The 18,448-nt window shown below is 42.6% G+C and overlaps 1 protein-coding gene across 1 annotated transcript in view; it reads left to right on the plus strand.

Moving 5' to 3' along the window:
• Positions 1 to 3,236: 3,236 nt before the first annotated feature.
• Positions 3,237 to 18,448, plus strand: part of TMC5 (transmembrane channel like 5) — a 34,273-nt gene continuing 19,061 nt past the window's right edge. The window contains exons 1-5 of the mRNA XM_081840710.1: positions 3,237 to 4,109; positions 11,869 to 12,041; positions 13,640 to 13,857; positions 14,689 to 14,796; positions 16,804 to 16,916. Coding sequence (XP_081696836.1) covers positions 11,965 to 12,041; positions 13,640 to 13,857; positions 14,689 to 14,796; positions 16,804 to 16,916 — 516 coding nt within the window. The 5' untranslated portion in view covers positions 3,237 to 4,109; positions 11,869 to 11,964. The remainder of the gene's footprint in view (positions 4,110 to 11,868; positions 12,042 to 13,639; positions 13,858 to 14,688; positions 14,797 to 16,803; positions 16,917 to 18,448) is intronic.

The raw sequence follows: 18,448 nt of genomic DNA on the forward strand, positions 1-18,448 counted from the left end.
ACAGTGGAGCATCAGGTAGGGTTGTATACATGGATCAAAATAGGCATAGCGTATGAGTATGTGAGTGAATTTGTCAATTTTGGTTTCTTTCAGTTTCTCATTTTATCCCACCTTGAATTCAGTTTTCCCCCATCAATTTACAATAAAAAAAAGGTATACTGAAAATCCATCAGCATTTTAGTGCAATTCTCTTTAAATACTATTTTTAATATATAATGTTGCCTATTATGCACACTTTTGCAAAGCAATTTCCCCTAATATGATTCATTTTTATATGCCGGTTCCACTAACACATGCATTTTTCTGCACACAGTTCTTGGCTGCAGAACTGCATTGCAAAACTCTATGCAAATTTCTTTGGCCGGCTGTATTTCGGTTCACATATTGTTTCAGAAAGAGCAAATTAATTAGACTCACCTTTGTATGTCAGTGCACTCCTTTCATCTAATATTGGAGGCTGGAGCCAGCCGGCAAGCTGGATCTCTATTTCCCTCACCTGCTGCAGGTCACATTTGGCAGGTGGACATGGCTACCCACCTGTCAACCAGCTGATGACACAATGACATCAGATGAGGCACTTTTTGCCTGCATGGCTTGAAATGGTGTAGGCAAAGGCACGGCACTTTCCAAGCCTGACCCTTGTAGCCGGCAAAGCCACTTGCACAGAACTATCCAAGCTCCGAGTCATAACATGGAATCATAGAATGGTATTGCAAAGTTGGAAGGGGCACTGAGAGTCATCTAGTCCAACCCCCTGCAATGCAGGAATCTGCAACTGGCCAATACAGGGATCGAACCTGCAACCTTGGCGTTATCAGCACTACACTCTAATCAACTGAGCTATCCAGGCTGATATACATAAATCTCTGCATCTGTATTGGAATTGTTTCTATTTATTTTTAAATCAAATTGTTTATTGCTTGTTGCATGCTACCCTGTCCTACTTTAAGAAGAATAGTGGAATATCAATTCAATAATAATAGTACGTATAATGTAATATAATATACTGGTACCTATATCACATTTTTATTCCACCCTTTTTCTCCAAGGAGCATAGATAGGAGCACCATCCTATGCTTTTTCATATATTGTTACTTTTGGGGTTGCATTTGTTTATTAAAAATACTTTCTGTCCTGCCTTTCAGCTCTCAGTGCCATACCTCATTTAAATGACAAATTTTCTCAAAGCAGAGTATTTGGTTTCCACCAGCCCATTTTGAGGTAGGCTACACTGAGAAAGTGAGGTCAACTAGTCTAAATGAGGTCTTGAACTCAGGCCATTCTGCTATTTCTGTGGCAGGAATTGGCGTAGTGTTAACTACACCAATGTGGTTAAACACAAGCTACCACAAATATATTAAATGAACATAAAAGTATAACCGCTGCAATGTTTACATAGTACATTCATGGGCTACAGATAGGTGGAAGCTTGTGTTTAAAGCTAGCGATTCAAACTGCATGCAGTCTTGCTCATGGTTAGAAAAGTTCAGCTAGGAGAGAACTTGTAGGAACACCATGTGGTGTTAAAGCAGTGCTGTTCAAACCAGGGTTCTGTGAGCATCCGCAGGAACACATGAAACTGCACTTAAGTGGAATCAAATGCTGTGGTGGATCTAGCTCAATATTGTCGACAAGCTGGTAGCAGTTCTTCAGGGTTTCAGACACAAGCCTTTTTTCCAGTCTAGAGACAGTGGAGGCTGGTCCATTAGGGCAAGTGGGGCACTGCCCCTCTTCCGCCAACCTCAGCCCACCTTCAGCCAAATCCCAGCTGATCTGCCTTCTTACTTACAACCAGTTCAGGAGGTGGCACTGACTGCCAGTTTCCTCTTCCTTAGTCTTAGTTGTGCCTTTCTAGATCTCAGTGGGGCAGGAGTGCCAACTTGAATAAAACATTGTGGGGCCCAGGTAAGCCCCGCCCCGCAAAATCGATCACATGAGGCAGTGCACATAAACCATTTGAATGGGAATGCCCATCAACTTTGTGGGGGCTCGGTCCCTTCAATTATTTTATTGTGGGCCCCCAAGACCACTAGGAGTTGGCTCCTATGCAACGGGGCTTACTTCTGAATAGATGTGCCTAGGATTGCACACTTCCTTTTTGAGCCAGCCATCCTGAAGAGCATCCAGCCCAACAGGTGAGATTCTGAGGATTATGGGTTGAGAGTGGGATTTTACTGCTGGTGTGCTCTGGTATAGATGTTTGAATTCCAAAGCTGCAGACCTCTGGTGGATGTAATTGAGAAACGTAGGCTACAACCCTGTGCACACTTCCCTGGGAGTAAGCCAATGAACACATTGGCTTGCAGCATTGAATGCTAAGCTTCTGTTTGGTTCACCGGGACATGAGCTATGGGTTGTATCCAGTATCCACCCTGCTCAGAGTAGTAGAGCACTCAGAATTGATGGACAAGGTTAGCTTAGGGCCACTAATTTCAGCAGGTCTTCTCTGAGTAGAACTTACCGGTAGTTGGTTACAGCCCCCCAAAATGTAGCGATGATCATCAGAAGAATGGCAGATTAAATTGATGGATTATGCCGAAATGGCTAAAGTGACCGGAAGAATCAGAAATCAAGAAGACCAAAATTTTAATAAGGAATGGAGAAAATTTCTAACTTATCTTTAAAACCATTGTAAACAGCTAACATTGTTAGTAGGATTGGAATAACACTTTTATCTGTGACTTTTATCTTTTTTATGGTGAATTTCGGACATAATGGAGATGTAAAAGATTTGGATTACAGTGGTACCTTGGGTTAAGTATTTAATTCGTTCCGGAGGTCTGTTCTTAATCTGAAACTGTTCTTAGCCTGAAGCACCACTTTAGCTAATGGGGCCTCCTGCTGCTGCTGTGCCGCTGGAGCACAATTTCTGTTCTCATCCTGAAGCAAAGTTCTTAACCTGAAGCACTGTTTCTGGGTTAGTGGAGTCTGTAACCTGAAGCATACGTAACCCGAGGTACCACTGTATTGTAAAAGATGCAGGAGGAAATGATTAACAGTAGGACCCACAAAGGGGAGGAGGGAAGTCCAGGAGATTCCTTGGAATCTTGTTTTATGTTGTATGTTGGAAATGTGATTGTAAAATTTTAATCTGAAAAACCAAATAAATAATTTTTTTAATAATAATAATAATAATAATAATAATAATAATAATACCAATTTGGGTGACTTTAAGAGATTAGACAACTTCATGAAGGATTGGGCTCATCAATGGCTACCAGCCCTAATGGTTATGTTCTGCCTCCACACAGTACACGTCTGAATATTGGTTGCTGTAAATCACAAGAGGGGAAAGTGCTTTTCTGCTCAGGTCCTGCTTATGGGCTTCTCATGAGCATGTGGTTGCCCTCCGTGGGAACAGGATACTGCCCTAGAGGGACCATTGGGCCTGATCCAGCAGGGCTCTTCTTAGGTGAGTTTTTCGACCACCCACTGAGGCGCTGGCGTGTGAGAACAAGGCCATAGTACAGTATCGACGCGACACAGCAACGTTTCTCTGTGTCTCCTGTGGTTTTATATTGCCTACTCACGTTGAATAGCAGAGACCTCGGACAAAGAATTGAATGTGTATAGTTATGCGGAAATGTGAACACGCCAGTGAAAACATGCAACAGGTTAAGCATCAGGCAAAGCACACTGGGGGGGGGGGGACTTTGGTTGCAATTACTGCTAGCAAACCTTCAGCTGAGCTTCGAGGGGGAAATTCCGGGGTTTGGATGCAGGAACGGAGGTTGTCCCCCCCAGAGCTGCTCTAACCTCAGCTGCCCGGACGAGACGTTCCTTTTAACGCACCACCTTTGTGTGTTGCGACTGTGCCTTTGCGGGGCAGTGGGTGGGTTGCTGCTGGGGACGAGGGCAGCTTAAGGTGTCGGCACCTGCTGATCTGCCGGGGGCGGAACCCTTCCCTCTCTCCACCCGCCCGCCCCCCCCCCCTTGCCTGGGATTCTCTGCCAGCCACTTCCTGAGAAAGCAGCAGCCCAAGAAGAGGACCAGAATGATGACTTGAGCGGAGCTTCCAACATTCCAGCAAAACCTTCCCGCTGGGGGCTGGATCCACTAGCCGGCTGCTGCATCCCTGAGTGGAGGGGAGAGCCGGCTCCTTCCAAGAGGTAAGAAGCCACGACATCATTACTACTTCCTTGTCTGTTTCGGGACTTATTTCTCTCCCCCCTTGTTTATACCGCGTGGGTGGTCTTACAGGAGAACCTCTTTCCCTTCCTGGCGCTTCCCACGGCTCCGTGGGCATCCGCAGGGGGCGTGGGCGAGGGGGCTCCCTCCCCAGATACTCAGCTTTCTGCTCTTAAAAAGCTTAATTTTCAAGCATTTGTAAAGTCTGAGTTACGAGAAGAAATGTGCAGGCAGCATTCTTTCTTTTTCCCCCTTTTGCTGAGAAATTAGCTTACTCTCACCTGTCTGCTATCACTTTGTAGTTTTTAAAAAATCGTCAGGACCCCCATGCAGAGCTTCCTTATTCTTGCACCTCTCTCATTGCCAGGGTCTTCATGTAAAGGGCTGACTTTGTACCAGTGCTAGCACCGAAATATAAAGAGACCTAGAGACCTTCAACACACTCAAACACATTATACAGATAAAAATATAGGTGTCCACAGAGGTGGGAAATGGAGACTGCTGCTTCCTCTAGAAAACCCTAACCCCCAGATTCCCAGGTTTCATTAAAACAAAATAGAGAAAAGGATTAAGTTTCTAGCTTTTGTACAACCTGAGATCTGATGCAAACTGTTACAAGCATTATTCTTACTGAGAAACTAGCCTGCTTCACACTTTTGGTGTTATACTTTCTCCTTCCTCCATTTTTTCCCCCTGAGGACACCCCCTCTTGTGTGTGTTTGTGTACTGTAGGTATTTTGTAGTATTTTGTGTGTGTGTGTTTTATCAGGGAGTTTGGGATATAGAAGCTATCAATTAGGAAGTACAGAAAGAACACAGTGACTGGTTAGATTTTTGAAAGATGTATTTAACTTTAACGTTCCCATCCTAGATGTATTTTTGGGAAGTTGGCCCTATAGAGTTTGATGAGTGTTTGTTAAAGTGGTTTGTAATAGAAAACTCTTCCTGCTTTAAAGAAAAATTCTGAACTTCCTTTTTGCTCCCAAAGGATCTGTGTAATTTTTATAATCCACCTTTGGACATTTAGTCAATAAGGAAGTGAACAACAGCATAATGATCTGATGGGGGTGGGAATTTTCAGCAAGGCTGATTAGCGAACATTAGTGTCAACAGCTATAAGTATGCCAAGGTCTTTGAAAAGAGCAGGATAGGATAATAAAACCACTTAGAGCTTTTATTAAAATAAAGCAGTGTATAAGTGTTGTGAAATAAAATAAAATAGCGTAGCTGTTATCCTTGCTGATGGACAGGTAACTTTAAAAAAAAAAAACAGGTTCCGATTTATTTTCTCAGTCTTATAAAATCTTAAAATTTGGTTGCAGCTGAAGAAATTCAAAACTGCATATATAAACACAGGTGCTTGCACATGTAAACTTAGTGCTTGCTTTATTGTAGAAGGAGTTTTATGTAATATGTTATTCTTCCTTATCAGTTAACTGCAATGCTTATGTTAACAGGTGGTGCCCCAAGGCAAATAAAGTATGTCTAGTCCTTGTAGAAATCGATAGGATTTTAATATACCGGTACTTAGCAGCACATGTCCTGTCTCCTTCAGAAGTGCCTGACTGAAATGTGTCGTCAAATTGTGACACATCCTCCTCTGGATGGAGGATACAGATGTGTGTTATAGTCTAGATTTTGTGTCACTGGAATTTGGCCTTCTGTACAGAGGCCCCACCTGCACTATATATTTAAAGCAGTATTGTACCACTTTAAATAGTCATGGCTTCTCCCAAATAATCCTAAAAACTAGTTTGTTGAGGGTGATGAAAGTTGTCAGGAGCTACAATTCCCAGAACGGTTTAACAGTCTAACCCTCTGCCAAGAGAATTCTGGGAATTGTAGCTCTGGGTGGGGAATAGGAGGCTCCTAACAACTCTCAGCAGCCTTAACAAATTGCAGTTCCCAGGATTATTTGGGGGAACCTATGACTGTTTAAAGTGGAGTGATACTGCTTTAAATGTATAGTGCAGATGAGGCCTAATGTAAGAGTATAGGGACGTGGGTGGCGCTGTGGTCTAAACCACTGAGTCTCTTGGGTTTGCTGATTGGAAGGTCGGCGGTTCGAATCCCCACGAGGGGGTGAGCTCCCATTGCTCTGTCCCAGCTCCTGCCAACCTAGCAGTTCGAAAGCACGCCAGTGCAAGTAGATAAATAGGTACCGCTGCGGCAGGAAGGTAAACGTTTCCATGTGCTCTGGCACTTGTCACGGTCATCCGTATGCCAGTAGTGGTTTAGTCATGCTGGCTACATGAACCGGAAAACTGTCTGTGGACAAACGTCAGCTCCCTCGGCCTGAAAGCGAGATGAGCACCGCAACCCCATAGTCGCCTTTGACTGGACTTAACCGTCCAGGCGTCCTTTACCTTTTACCTTAATGTAAGAGTCACATCTGTTGCTCCACTTACTTTTCCATCTTCCTCCATCTATATTTTGTCTCTGACCACACCCACCACTTCAGTGTGACCCCAAGAAAGATGCTCATGAGGGAATGTGGCTCTCAGGCTGAAGAAAAACTTCCCTGTACCTGGGGTACAGGATTGCAATTTGCAACTTTAACTTTGTCTGCTGCATTCATCTTGGACCTCCAGCCTTGGGAGATGGGAAATTCAGGCATCTGCCTAAGCCCACCCCCAGCAGGATCCCCACAGCCATAATCTTCTCACTGTTTAAAGCAGATTTAAAGAACATGACTTCCCCCAAAGAACCCTGGTAGCTGTAGTTTGCTAAGGGTACTGGGTATTGGGTCTCTATGAGGGGTGAACTCCAGTTCCCATAATTCCTTTTTGGGTGGAAGCCATATGCTTTAAAAGTGCTTTAAATGTACAGTGGGGATATGAGCTGGCTGCTATTCATGGTAGCTAGCTCAAGTGGATGGGCTTGTAGATTGGGATAAAGACTGCTCTGAAGGTTGTGGGGAGCCCTTGGAAAGCCTGGCTCCCACCACATGTCTGCTCTAATCAGCATGAGCATCATGCTCTCAGGAATCAAGGTGCGCAGAACAGGATCTGAACTCGGGTGAGCTCTCCTTACCTTATGGACAGTTTCCACACCTGGCTGCCAACCTACCCACTTAGAAAGTTCGGAAGATGTCTTATGGTGCCCAGTGGAAGGGCTGGCTCTGTACTTCTATGAGGATTAACCTTCAGCCTCAGTTTTCCTTCCATCTAGAAGCCTACCTTAACTGTATTTTTATGGGGAAGAACATGATAAAGGCTGTGAACCATATTATTTCACAACTGTCCTTCTGAAAACAGCACCCCTTGGCTCTGCACTACTTGCCAAACTCAGGATACTTCTTTAGCGTTAGTGGAACATTTTTATTTGCCCCATAGTAGCAGAAACCTAGAAGGTAGTCTGTGGAGAAAAAGCATATTTCTCTGTAAATCAAGGTGTGGTTACTAATATCTCTATCTCTCGCTGTGTATATGATATATCTTTAAAGCACATTTCCCACCTCTAGGAATTCTGGGCAATGTAGTTTGTTAAGTGTTGCTGGGAATTGTAACTCTATGAGAGATAGACTATAGCAACCAGAATTTTTGGAGGGGGGAAAATGTGCTTCGAATATACGCAGCCTGCCTGTTTGCTGAGGGCCAAATCAATTTCTGGGAGGGGGGTGGGCATGTGGTGGGGGGGGTGCAGTTGTGTGGAAGAAGGCAGTCAAAAGTGGGTGGGCAATGGATGTAAATTTAGGCTAAGATGTGTGGCGTGGAGAGAGTCCAAACGACCAAAGAGAGAAGGCAGCCTGTGGTTCAGCCTTCCTGATCTATCTTAATGGGAAATAGTTTTCTAAAAAGATATCATGGTTGCAGAGATTGCTAATGCAATTGCTCTGTTCTTTAAAAGCAAACAAAGATTCCATATATTTTAATTTCCTCTCCTTCCTGCTCCAAATGAACTTGGTCGGTGAAGTTCTTGAAAGCGATACATCTCATTAAATTATAACCTGGAACTGGTAGCAAACACAGTATTCAGTTCGATGTAACCTGAGAAGCAAAAGAGCCTCACTCTTTGTTGATTCTGATGGCTCAGGCTATTACTTTGAGGTTGCAGTTTCTCGCTGCTCAAGTTGGTTGAGAACATCCTGAAAGCAATAAAGTGAATGAGCTAAAATAAATAAATACCCAGAGCCAGTGAAGCTACAAGTCTATAGCAGGGACAAGGAAGAACGACCTTAAATGAGTCCAGAGAAATATACCTTGCCCCTTCTGTGCCCCTTTCTATCTATTCTGGCGCAGCCATTGCCCTCCTTTCCCTCACAGAGCTTCCCAGAGAACTCTGGGAATTGTCACTGTAGGGTGACAATGGGGTCTCTCCCAACAATTCTCAGCACCTTTAGCAAACTGTAGCTCTTAGGATTTTTTTTGGGGGGGGGGAGTGGTGGCTCTTTAAGGTGGTGTGATACTGCTTCAAATGTATGGGGCAGGTAGGATATATAGGAGGGGAGGGAACATTGCAAAGGGACTCCTTGATCCTGGAGCTTGTCCTGTTTGTTTTGACCTCAGTGATTAAATCACTTAATAGCATGATGTGCTAAGGTGGCATACCGACTGAGGGCAAAATGACACACTTTATTTAACTATATGATTGAATTTGACAAGTGTGTGTGTGTGTGTGTGTGTACGTTAGAAAGAAATATAAAGTAGCTGGTACATACATATGACCAGCTATTTTATTTTTCTTTCAAACGTACACACACACACACACACACACATGTCAAATTCAATGAATGCCTAGACTAGAATGAAGATATGGTTTTATTTGTAGATGTGTGCTCCCCCCTTTTTTCTTTTTTTCCTTTTTTCCTTTTTGTGTTTTGTTTTTCTTTCTTGTTTGTATAGTTTTATTCTGGATTCAATGTTTGTAATTTTTGTTGTAATGTTGCATTGAAAATAAAATTTATATTATTATTATTATTTTTATTTTTATTTTTATTTTTTTTAAAATAATTTTTATTGGGTTTTTACATTTTATAACAACAGACACACACACAAAGACAAAGACAAACAAACACACAAATACAATTACATACCCTAAGTTTCTTTACCCACTTTCATTGACTTCCCCCCACCCCCTCCTCTTACATCCCAATTCCAAAATTAATTCAGCAAGTTCTTACCTAACCTCTTAAAGATATTCACATTGCTTTTAAAAATTAAATTCTTTTGTTTATCTATATTCAACTATCCAATTCTCTTATAATCATTAATTTCTTTTTTTTTTAAGGTCGATCTAACTTCCCCTTCACAAATTTTCCCTTTATTATATTAATTATAGGTCACATTGACCAAGTAAAACAAAACATAACATTTTATAATTCTATTCTCTCCCCCCCCTGCCCCGGTTTCTGTCCCTTCCTAGACAAATGTCCAGAAAACAAACAAAAAATATTTCTAGCCCGGATTCCTCACGTCCGAGGCGTCTATTATTATTTTTTTTTAAAGTAGCTGGAGAGAGCAGAATCAAGGCTGTGTGTGAGAGAGGAAAAAAAAAAAAAAAAAAAAAACACTATTTCTTTCTGTATTACACAAATTAGTTTTGTAGAAGCATAAACACTTTCCTTCAGGATTCTGGGAAGAAAAAGAGTTTTGCTGATGGTGTTGGTATCGTGTTGGTATTGAAGTCCGAGTAAAAGAATGTATTAACTTATTTGCCATGTTTTATATTGCCACCTGGAACTTATGCTGACAGCAAGTTCCTGATGACCCGATAGAGAGGGTAGGCTGCTTATGTTCAAGTAAAATGGCTGACCTTTGTCTTGAGGACCATGAAAGCATTTCTACCTTTCCTGGTCTCGCTGAACAAATGCCAAAGGTATTCTAACTCATTTAGCACTCAGTATTTCCTTGTGGTTTCTAAGTGACGTAGTGGATATTTGAAGATGGGATTTGTGTTTGGTTTTTTGGCAAGCTTAAACATGTCATCTCATAGGAATAACATAAAAAGGCCAGAACAGGTTAATCCTAACCTGAAGACAAAAATACAGTTTAGAAGAAAGAATTGTGGCTTTCCTATTGAGGCCCAGTGCTGTTAGACAGACACGTATCAACGGAATTTGTCCCCAGACTGAAAGATACGTTTTTAAGTATTGTAAGAAAAAAAAATGGGGGTGGGGGGGTCAACAATAAAAATACAAAACAATCCACAGTTCAACCAGTTCATAAACCAAAGTATTAGCATAAAAATAAAGACCGTAATCCTTAACCCAAAGTTTAAAACTGAGATTTCAGGCTCTGTTATCAGCACTTAACCACAGTTAATGTTTGTGCTGATGTAATTTGATCTTTAGTTAAGCTGGGTGAGACATACGCTCCAATGTTTCTCCAGTGAAAATCCGGGTGTCCCATTCCAGAGTAGTGATAATATTAATAATTTTATTCTTTGTACCCCACCCATCTGACTGGATTGCCCCAGCCATTCTGGGTGGCTTCCGACATACATAAAAATGTAAGAAACCATTAAACGTTTGTTTTTAAAACTTCCCTATACAGGGCTGTCTTCAGATGTCTTCTAAAGGTTGTCTAGTTACTTATCGGGATGCAGGTGGCGCTGTGGGTTAAAGCCTCAGCGCCTAGGACTTGCCGATCGAAAGGTCGGCGGTTTGAATCCCTGCGGCGGGGTGCGCTCCCGCTTCTCGGTCCCAGCGCCTGCCAACCTAGCAGTTCGAAAGCACCTTCGGGTGCAAGTAGATAAATAGGGACTGCTTACCAGCGGGAAGGTAAACGGCGTTTCCGTGTGCGGCTCTGGCTTGCCAGAGCAGCGATGTCACGCTGGCCACATGACCCGGAAGTGTCTCCGGACAGCGCTGGCCCCTGGCCTCTTAAGTGAGATGGGCGCACAACCCCAGAGTCTGTCAAGACTGGCCCGTACGGGCAGGGGTACCTTTACCTTTACCTAGTTACTTATCTCCTTGGCTTGTGGGTTACATAACTCCATACCCTTCAACATTTCTCTGATGAAAATAGGGACATATAAGGAAAAGCAGGATTAAATCAGAAACTGAGATGGCTTCTGTAAATATGAGACTGTCCCTGGAATATAGGGACACTTGGAGGGTCTGAATTCTCATGAGAAAGTATGCAATCCCTTCACCTGTTCCCAATCTCATAACCATGGTTCATTGATATAGTACATCCACACCGGAATGTAGTATTCAGCATATAACATACTGTTGTGGTTTCCTGCCACCATCATCCCAAAATTCTACAGCTCAAGGACACCCAATGAGTTGAATTCGGGTAGATTCGGGGTGGATGAATGGAGCTATCTTTCACACAGTCTTTAGTGGGTTATATCCAACACAGAGTATAGCCACTGAAATTCATGGACCGCAGTAAGTAATGTCCATGAATTATAGCACATTGAGTCAGGCTAACACTGGGCATAACCCTATGCATTTGTGACATTCATTGTTAGAAGAAGACATGCTGGCTTGAGTTTGATGGCTTTAAAAGGAAAGGAAAGAAACTCAAAGAGGACAAGGGTATCAGTGGCCACTAGCTGTGATCGCTCTGTGTAACTCTTATGTTAGGGATAGGGGACCTGGAGCCCTCTAGCAAAGTAAAACATGCCCAGTTCAACTCCTCATAGGACTTCTGAGAAGGTATGTGATTTTTAACTGCGAAAACTCTGTGTGTGGGGGGGGGGTGAGATTGAGAGAGAGTTAAAGTTAAACAAGAGGGTGTGAGTGTGAAGGATTGGCTGGAACGTATTTTAATTTAATTTCTTTTAAAATAGATTCGGGATGAAACTTCGCCCAATAAAAAACTGAAAACAGTCCACCAAGTTGATTTCTAAACATCTTTCATACGAAGGCAAAGATTTGGATGCATCATGTCTTTCCACTACAATAATGAAGCCTTTGAAAACCCAGACTATCACCACTCTGAAACGCTAGAGATTGACAGAATGTAAGTCTGAAGTATAGCATATGAAAGACTAAGCGGTTGCTATTGTTGAATTAACAAAGCAAATAATGATGCATGTTCCTAGAATAAACCTAGCTACTCATTCTGTGCATTGATATCTAGATTATTTATTACAAGTAAAAGTATTTCTGTTCAGGGTGCCAGCAAAACACACCCTTCTCCAGTAAGCCATTTCATTTACTCAGACTTCTGTTTTTGTTTCCTGATTGGCAGCATTCTGTTACTGAATGTTTAGTCCTCATGGGTACCAAAGTTTCTTTTGTAACACAGGCAGAATCCAAAGAGAAAAGAAATCCAGATAATAATACCTCACTGAGAAAAATGAACGAAAACAGTATATAATTTGAGAAGAGAGGACCAGAGACCTTTTATTTTGTAGTCCCTGCCTTCTACATAGCAGGGAAACCTGGAACCAAACATACAGAGGAAAACTCCTTCACAACTACACAGCCAATTGGAGCATGTATTGCCACTGCATTTCAGACTTATTAGGATATGCATTTCTGGTCTCTCAGAGGAGACCTCTACTAATTGCACAGAAGACACAATATCACCAGTGTCGCAGACACCAACATTTTACATATGCAACACACATTCAAAATAAGATTCACATTTTCGTTAAAAGAGCTGGGGAACTTTTGGCCCTCCAAATGTTATTGGGTTCGAATCCCATCAGCCATCACCATTGACCTTGCTAGCTGGGGGCCAAAGGTTCCCCAAGCCTTTTTCAGGTCATGCTCAAAGGTGGCTACTCTTAGGTGGTTATATGGAGGGAAAAGGCTATCAGTGGGAACTAGTCATGTGGGCTATATGCTACCTCTAAGATCAGAGAGGGCATGCCTCACACTATCACTTGCTGGAGATTGTGAGGAGGAGAATTTGTGTCCTGCTAGTTGACGTTCCAGGGACGCAGGTGGCTCTGTGGGTTAAACCACAGAGCCTAGGACTTGCCGATCAGAAGGTCAGCGGTTCGAATCCCTGCAACGGGGTGAGCTCCCGTTGCTTGGTCCCTGCTCCTGCCAACCTAGCAGTTCGAAAGCACGTCAAAGTGCAAGTAGATAAATAGGTACCGCTCCGGCAGGAAGGTAACGGCATTTCTGGGCACTGCTCTGGTTCTCCAGAAGCGGCTTAGTCATGCTGGCCACATGACTTGGAAGCTGTACGCCGGCTCCCTCGGCCAATAAAGCGAGATGAGCGCCGCAACCCCAGAGTCGGTCACGACTGGACCTAATGGTCAGGGGTCCCTTTACCTTACCTAGTTGATGTTCCAGAGGTATCTGAATAGCCATTGTGAGATACAGGAAGTTGAACTAGATAGTCCTGGGGCCACCAGTGTGGCGCCCATGGGCAAATGGCGCCCTTGAGAATTGCCTCTAATCATGAAGCCTTTGAATCATTGCCCCTACAAACGCACACTCCCTTTCATCATGAGATAGTGAGAGGGTGGTTAGCTTTACAGACCTATAGTCAGATCCATCAGGGTTCTTCTGACATTTTTAGGCCTTTCTAAGCAATGCCTATATTTCACTTCCTTCCAGGTAGCTGCTTACTCTCCCCCCCCCTCTTTATTTTTCACACAGAAGACCCTCTCAGAGGAGCACTTCTTTTCGTTTTAATCCTTACGGCGCCTCTCCCTACGAATCCGATGTTGATTATGACAATGCTGAAGAACGAGGACGGAGCTCGTTTGTGCTGATGCCTATGAGCTTGATGCAGACTCCATCTGATGATGATGAATACAGACGGACAGATTTTGTGCCCGAGATGCCCAGTGCAAATCCATATGGAAACTCTCATGGTGTGTCATTGCATTTTATGTTTGCAAGTTGTAACGGAATCATGCAGAACATTTTGAGGTTATTGTAATGGAAAAATGCAAGTGGGAACCGCAAGAAAAGGATTCCACATGAAGTGTTGATGTTTTAAGACCCCAGCCGCTCCTTTCCATCATACATCTTTCCTAGTTCTCCATCCCTCCAAAAACAGCCAGCCTTTTGTAGGCATTCAGTGCATACTGAACTGTTTTGGGTGTCTTCCTCCACATCAAATTTAGGATTTATTTGTGCAAAATCCTTGAAGCCTGTTGAAATTTCATCCGTGTGTGGCTGGTGCAATTTTGGGCTAAATGACAACAGCCCTCTAAAACCTGTGTGTCAGAAATGCAGGGAATACTGTAATATATCTAATACTTTGATTGTGTAAGTATCTGCACAGCTGCTGGCGGGACTAGGGATGCCTGGCTGTCAGTTACTATTTTGGCTTCGGCAGAATTCTTGGCTCCCCGCCCCCCACGAAAAAAAAAGGACACATGATGGAAAAACTGGGGTAAAATCTCTGAATATATGCAATTTTATTTTTTGTGAAATTGGAAAAGGTGTGTGTGCATGCGCAAGCAGCTTGTGAATTCGGTTGTGCCCTGGCTGTCACTTGGGTTTGGGCTGTTCTGTGTCAGAGTGGAGGCGGGGCATATATGTGATTGAATGCTCTTCCATGCAAAAATGTACAAAATCTCTAGACCCAGAAAACTAGTGCTACAGGGTCCTCGCTTTCCCCCTGGATTTGTGTGTGTGTGTGTGGACTACAAGAAGAGATGCAACCTGCTTCTGTACTTTTCTTTTTTCTTCATTAGTTAATCCTTCATTTGAGTATGAACCAGAATTAATACAGAGGTCGCCTACTGCTAATAATCTTCTGAATGATCCTTATTCACATAGACTGGGTGATATGCCTGATGGAGGTAAGGTTTATGGGATATAATGGCATTGTTGAAACTTTTAAGTTTTGATATCAAAAATTATTCAGAGTAGGTTTCACAGCTGATTTGAATTTTAAATACTGTGTAAGAAAATTTACTGAATAGGCAAATATCATTTGATTATGAAAAGCTTTTTGAAGTATATTCTAAAGGATATAGAGACCATGCATCCTGGTGTTTGTTTGTTTGTTTCCTTTACCTTTAGGTTCTAGGGCAGGTTACAGAATTAAAATACACTATTAAAAACTATTAAAAACAGCTTACAATCATAAAAACGTACACTTCAGTTGTCAAAAGCCAGGGGGAAAACATGTGTCTTCAGCATTCTCCAGAAGCTGTATAATGAAGGTGCCAGACACACTTCTGTGGAAGGTAGTTCTACAACTTGGGGGCCACCACAGTGAATGCCCTGTCCTTTCACCCTCCTCGAGCCTCTGAGGGCAGACGAACTAACTGCACAAGGGTCCCCTGTGCCGATCTCAGTACCCAAGAGGGTCTGTGAGGAAGGAGGTGGTCTTTCAGATATATGGGACCGGAGTCATTCTCCACAGTCTGATTTTTCTTCCTCAGAGTGAGTTGTCCTACCTCAGCATAAAACAAGAAATGCAATTGTGAGTGATGTCTTTAAACTCTCTGGCTTGGGCTGTTTGGGCTCGGTGGCAGTTTTTGAGTCGTGATTTTTGAAATATGGCAGCCCTATGTTAGGGATGAGGATGAAATTCTTTCCAAGCTAAGATCTGCCATTTCCCTTCAAAGTAGTAATGTCCTTCATTCATGAGAGACAAAGATCAAGCTATTTTGTTCTTCATAACAGAACAAAAGATCCTCTTTTCTTATTGAAACCTCCTATTTCTGGGTGGTGAAATCGATTCCCCAAAGAACCAACTGAATAATAAACATGTAAATATTGAGAATCCAGGCAGCACATTGGACACAAAGCATTCTGGCTCAATTATTGTAAGTGGTTGCAGGAGAAATTTGTTTGGGGCAAAAATACTTCAGCCACCACAAATTTCTTAAGTTCAAACATGGAGACTGTTGAAGACCTGGAAAATGTTTACCTAAAAACAGATGCTTCAGACGTTCCACCTCCACTTAGGCCAGGAATAATATTTAAAATCATTTGCGAAAGGAAGATTGCAGTGAATAAATGCCATGTTGTTCCCAGACCATTTGAGACCAATTAATTGCATCTTCTGGCTCTGAAGTGGAAGGTATAAGTACCCCTGGTATTCAGATTCTGCTGCTCTCAAATTTTGAATTGTATGCACATAACTGAATATAGAAGGTAAACACAATCCCGTGGCTTAATTGATGGGGGTGCATTGGCTGCCCATATGCTGGCAGGTTCAAATTTCCTAACAGCAGAACTGTTTGGTTCAACAAAGCTTGCTTAAGGAAATCCCAGTGGCTTTTGGCATTTAATGACACTGGTCTTCATACTCCAGCACTGGTATGGGATACCTTCAAGGCTGTGGTTTGGGGTACTCTTATCAGTAACACAGTACACTGAAACAAGAGAGTAAAGTCCTTTGTCTACCATTAGTTGTAGACATTTAGGAACAGGATAACATAAAATTGCATCTAGTAAATGTGCTTACTGACAGTTACCTGGGAAAATAAAACAGCTTTACTCACTAAATATCCCCAAAATTGTGACCATTCAATATCTTAAACAATCCTATTATGAACTTGGTAATGAAAACTCAAGGGTTTTAGCTAACCAGTTATGGAAAAGGAAAAGAATCAGTTTAATTTTTTTAAAGTGGAAAACTGTGAAATAACATATAAGAAAATTTCTTAACAGCTTATATAAGTGATCTTATATAACCTAGTTAGGCTCTCATACACCTTACTTCTCCCCACAGTAGACTTCTAGCATATTACACTGGGAAGGTAAGCTGTATGAAAACAAATCTATTTAGATCAGTGCTTCATTTATTAAGTTTTGTAAAGTTCACTAAAAAGGTGCTTTGGTTAATTCCTCAGTTCACTTAATCCAGAGACGTCACAGGCAAGAAGTTGATATGGTCTTCATGACACCGTCTAGTCTATTTCGATCAGACCCAGGATATGAAGAGACCAAGAAAAAGGACGGTAAATAAATTATTCCGACTTCTCTCTCATTCCTCCCAGGTTTCCTATGGAAATAATTTTTAAAGTCCCAGTGTTGGTCAATGTGTTATTAAATCGTTACAGTACAATTGCATCTTGCACCCAATTTACTTGTGTGATTTCAACCGTGTGTGGTTCAAAGCCAGCTGCTTGAAATCCTGTAAATTAATTGCATGCAAGGTGGAGAGCTTAAAAGCTCCTTTTTTGTGCTGCGTTTTCCCAGTGTGGAAAGAGCTTTTAAGCACTTGGACTTGCTTACCTTGCTCTAGGGCAGCATTTCCCAACCTTGGGTTTCCAGCTGTTTTTGGACTACAACTCCCATCATCCCTTGCTAGGAAGACCAGTGGTCATGGATGATGGGAACTGTGGTCCAAAAACTGCCAAAGACCAAAGGTTGGGAAACACCGCTCTAGGGTGCTCTTGCGAGATCTCGCAGGAACTCAAATGGTCCCATGAGATCTCATGAGAGCATCCCAGAGCCCAGTAAGCAAGGTGGAGAGCTTAAAAGCTCTCCATCTTGCTTGGAAGTTGAGGATGGTTGTTTGAGGGCAGTTCCAACAGGGTGGTTCATGTATAGGCATTTTTGCATATACACACCATCACCAGAACATGACGTAAGCGTACTGTGCCACAATAAGTGTTCCTTTCCTTTTGTTACAGCAATAATTTTCTTGGGGGGAGGGGAAGGGATTTTCCAAAGAATTATTCTACTGTGGAACTATAAGGAGGAGTCTAAGGCAAGGGACAACATGGCAACCCCTTGTTATTCCATGCAGAGAAGCCTCAAAGTTGAATCTTACTTCAACATTGGCTGACAGGACAGCATCTTCCACTACTCCTGAATGCAGCAAGATTATTTAGAGGGTACAGCCAGTTCTTTCCGCCACAGCGCCTTGGCTGCTGCTCCCCTGCGCCTGTCACCCGAGGCAGCCGCATCACTCTGGCCATACCTGCCCTGTACATGTAAAACCCTATGATACCACTATTCTTTGGTTCCCCCGAAGAATCATGGGAACCAAAGCTGGTTAAGGGAGCTGGGGGTTGCTGGGAGAGCCCTTCACAGAACTACAGTTTCAGAGTGGCGCCTGCCCTGTGGAACGCCCTCCCATCAGATGTCAAGGAAATAAACAACTATCTGACTTTTTGAAGGCAGCCCTGTTCAGGGAAGTTTTTAATGTTTGATGTTTTATTCTGTTTAGTATTCTCTTGGGAGCCTCCCAGAGTGGCTGGGGAAACCCAGACAGATGGGTGGGGTATAAATAAATTATTATTATTATTATTATTATTATTATTATTATTAGTCCTTATTCCCAGGGAATTCTGGGAATTGCAGCTCTGTGAGCAGAATAAGAGTCTCTAGCAAATCTCAGCACCCTTCCTTAATGAATTGTTTTTCTCAGGAATCTTTGGGGAAGCCATGACTGTTTAATGTGGTATCCTAGTGCTTTAAATGTATAGTGCAAATGCCCTTGTCTATTGGTATTGCCTGCTCTGTCTGAAGGGCTTTTAAGCAAGTTTC

The sequence above is a fragment of the Podarcis erhardii genome (assembly GCF_964252035.2).
Source record: "Podarcis erhardii genome assembly, chromosome: 14".
Lineage (NCBI taxonomy): Eukaryota > Metazoa > Chordata > Lepidosauria > Squamata > Lacertidae > Podarcis > Podarcis erhardii.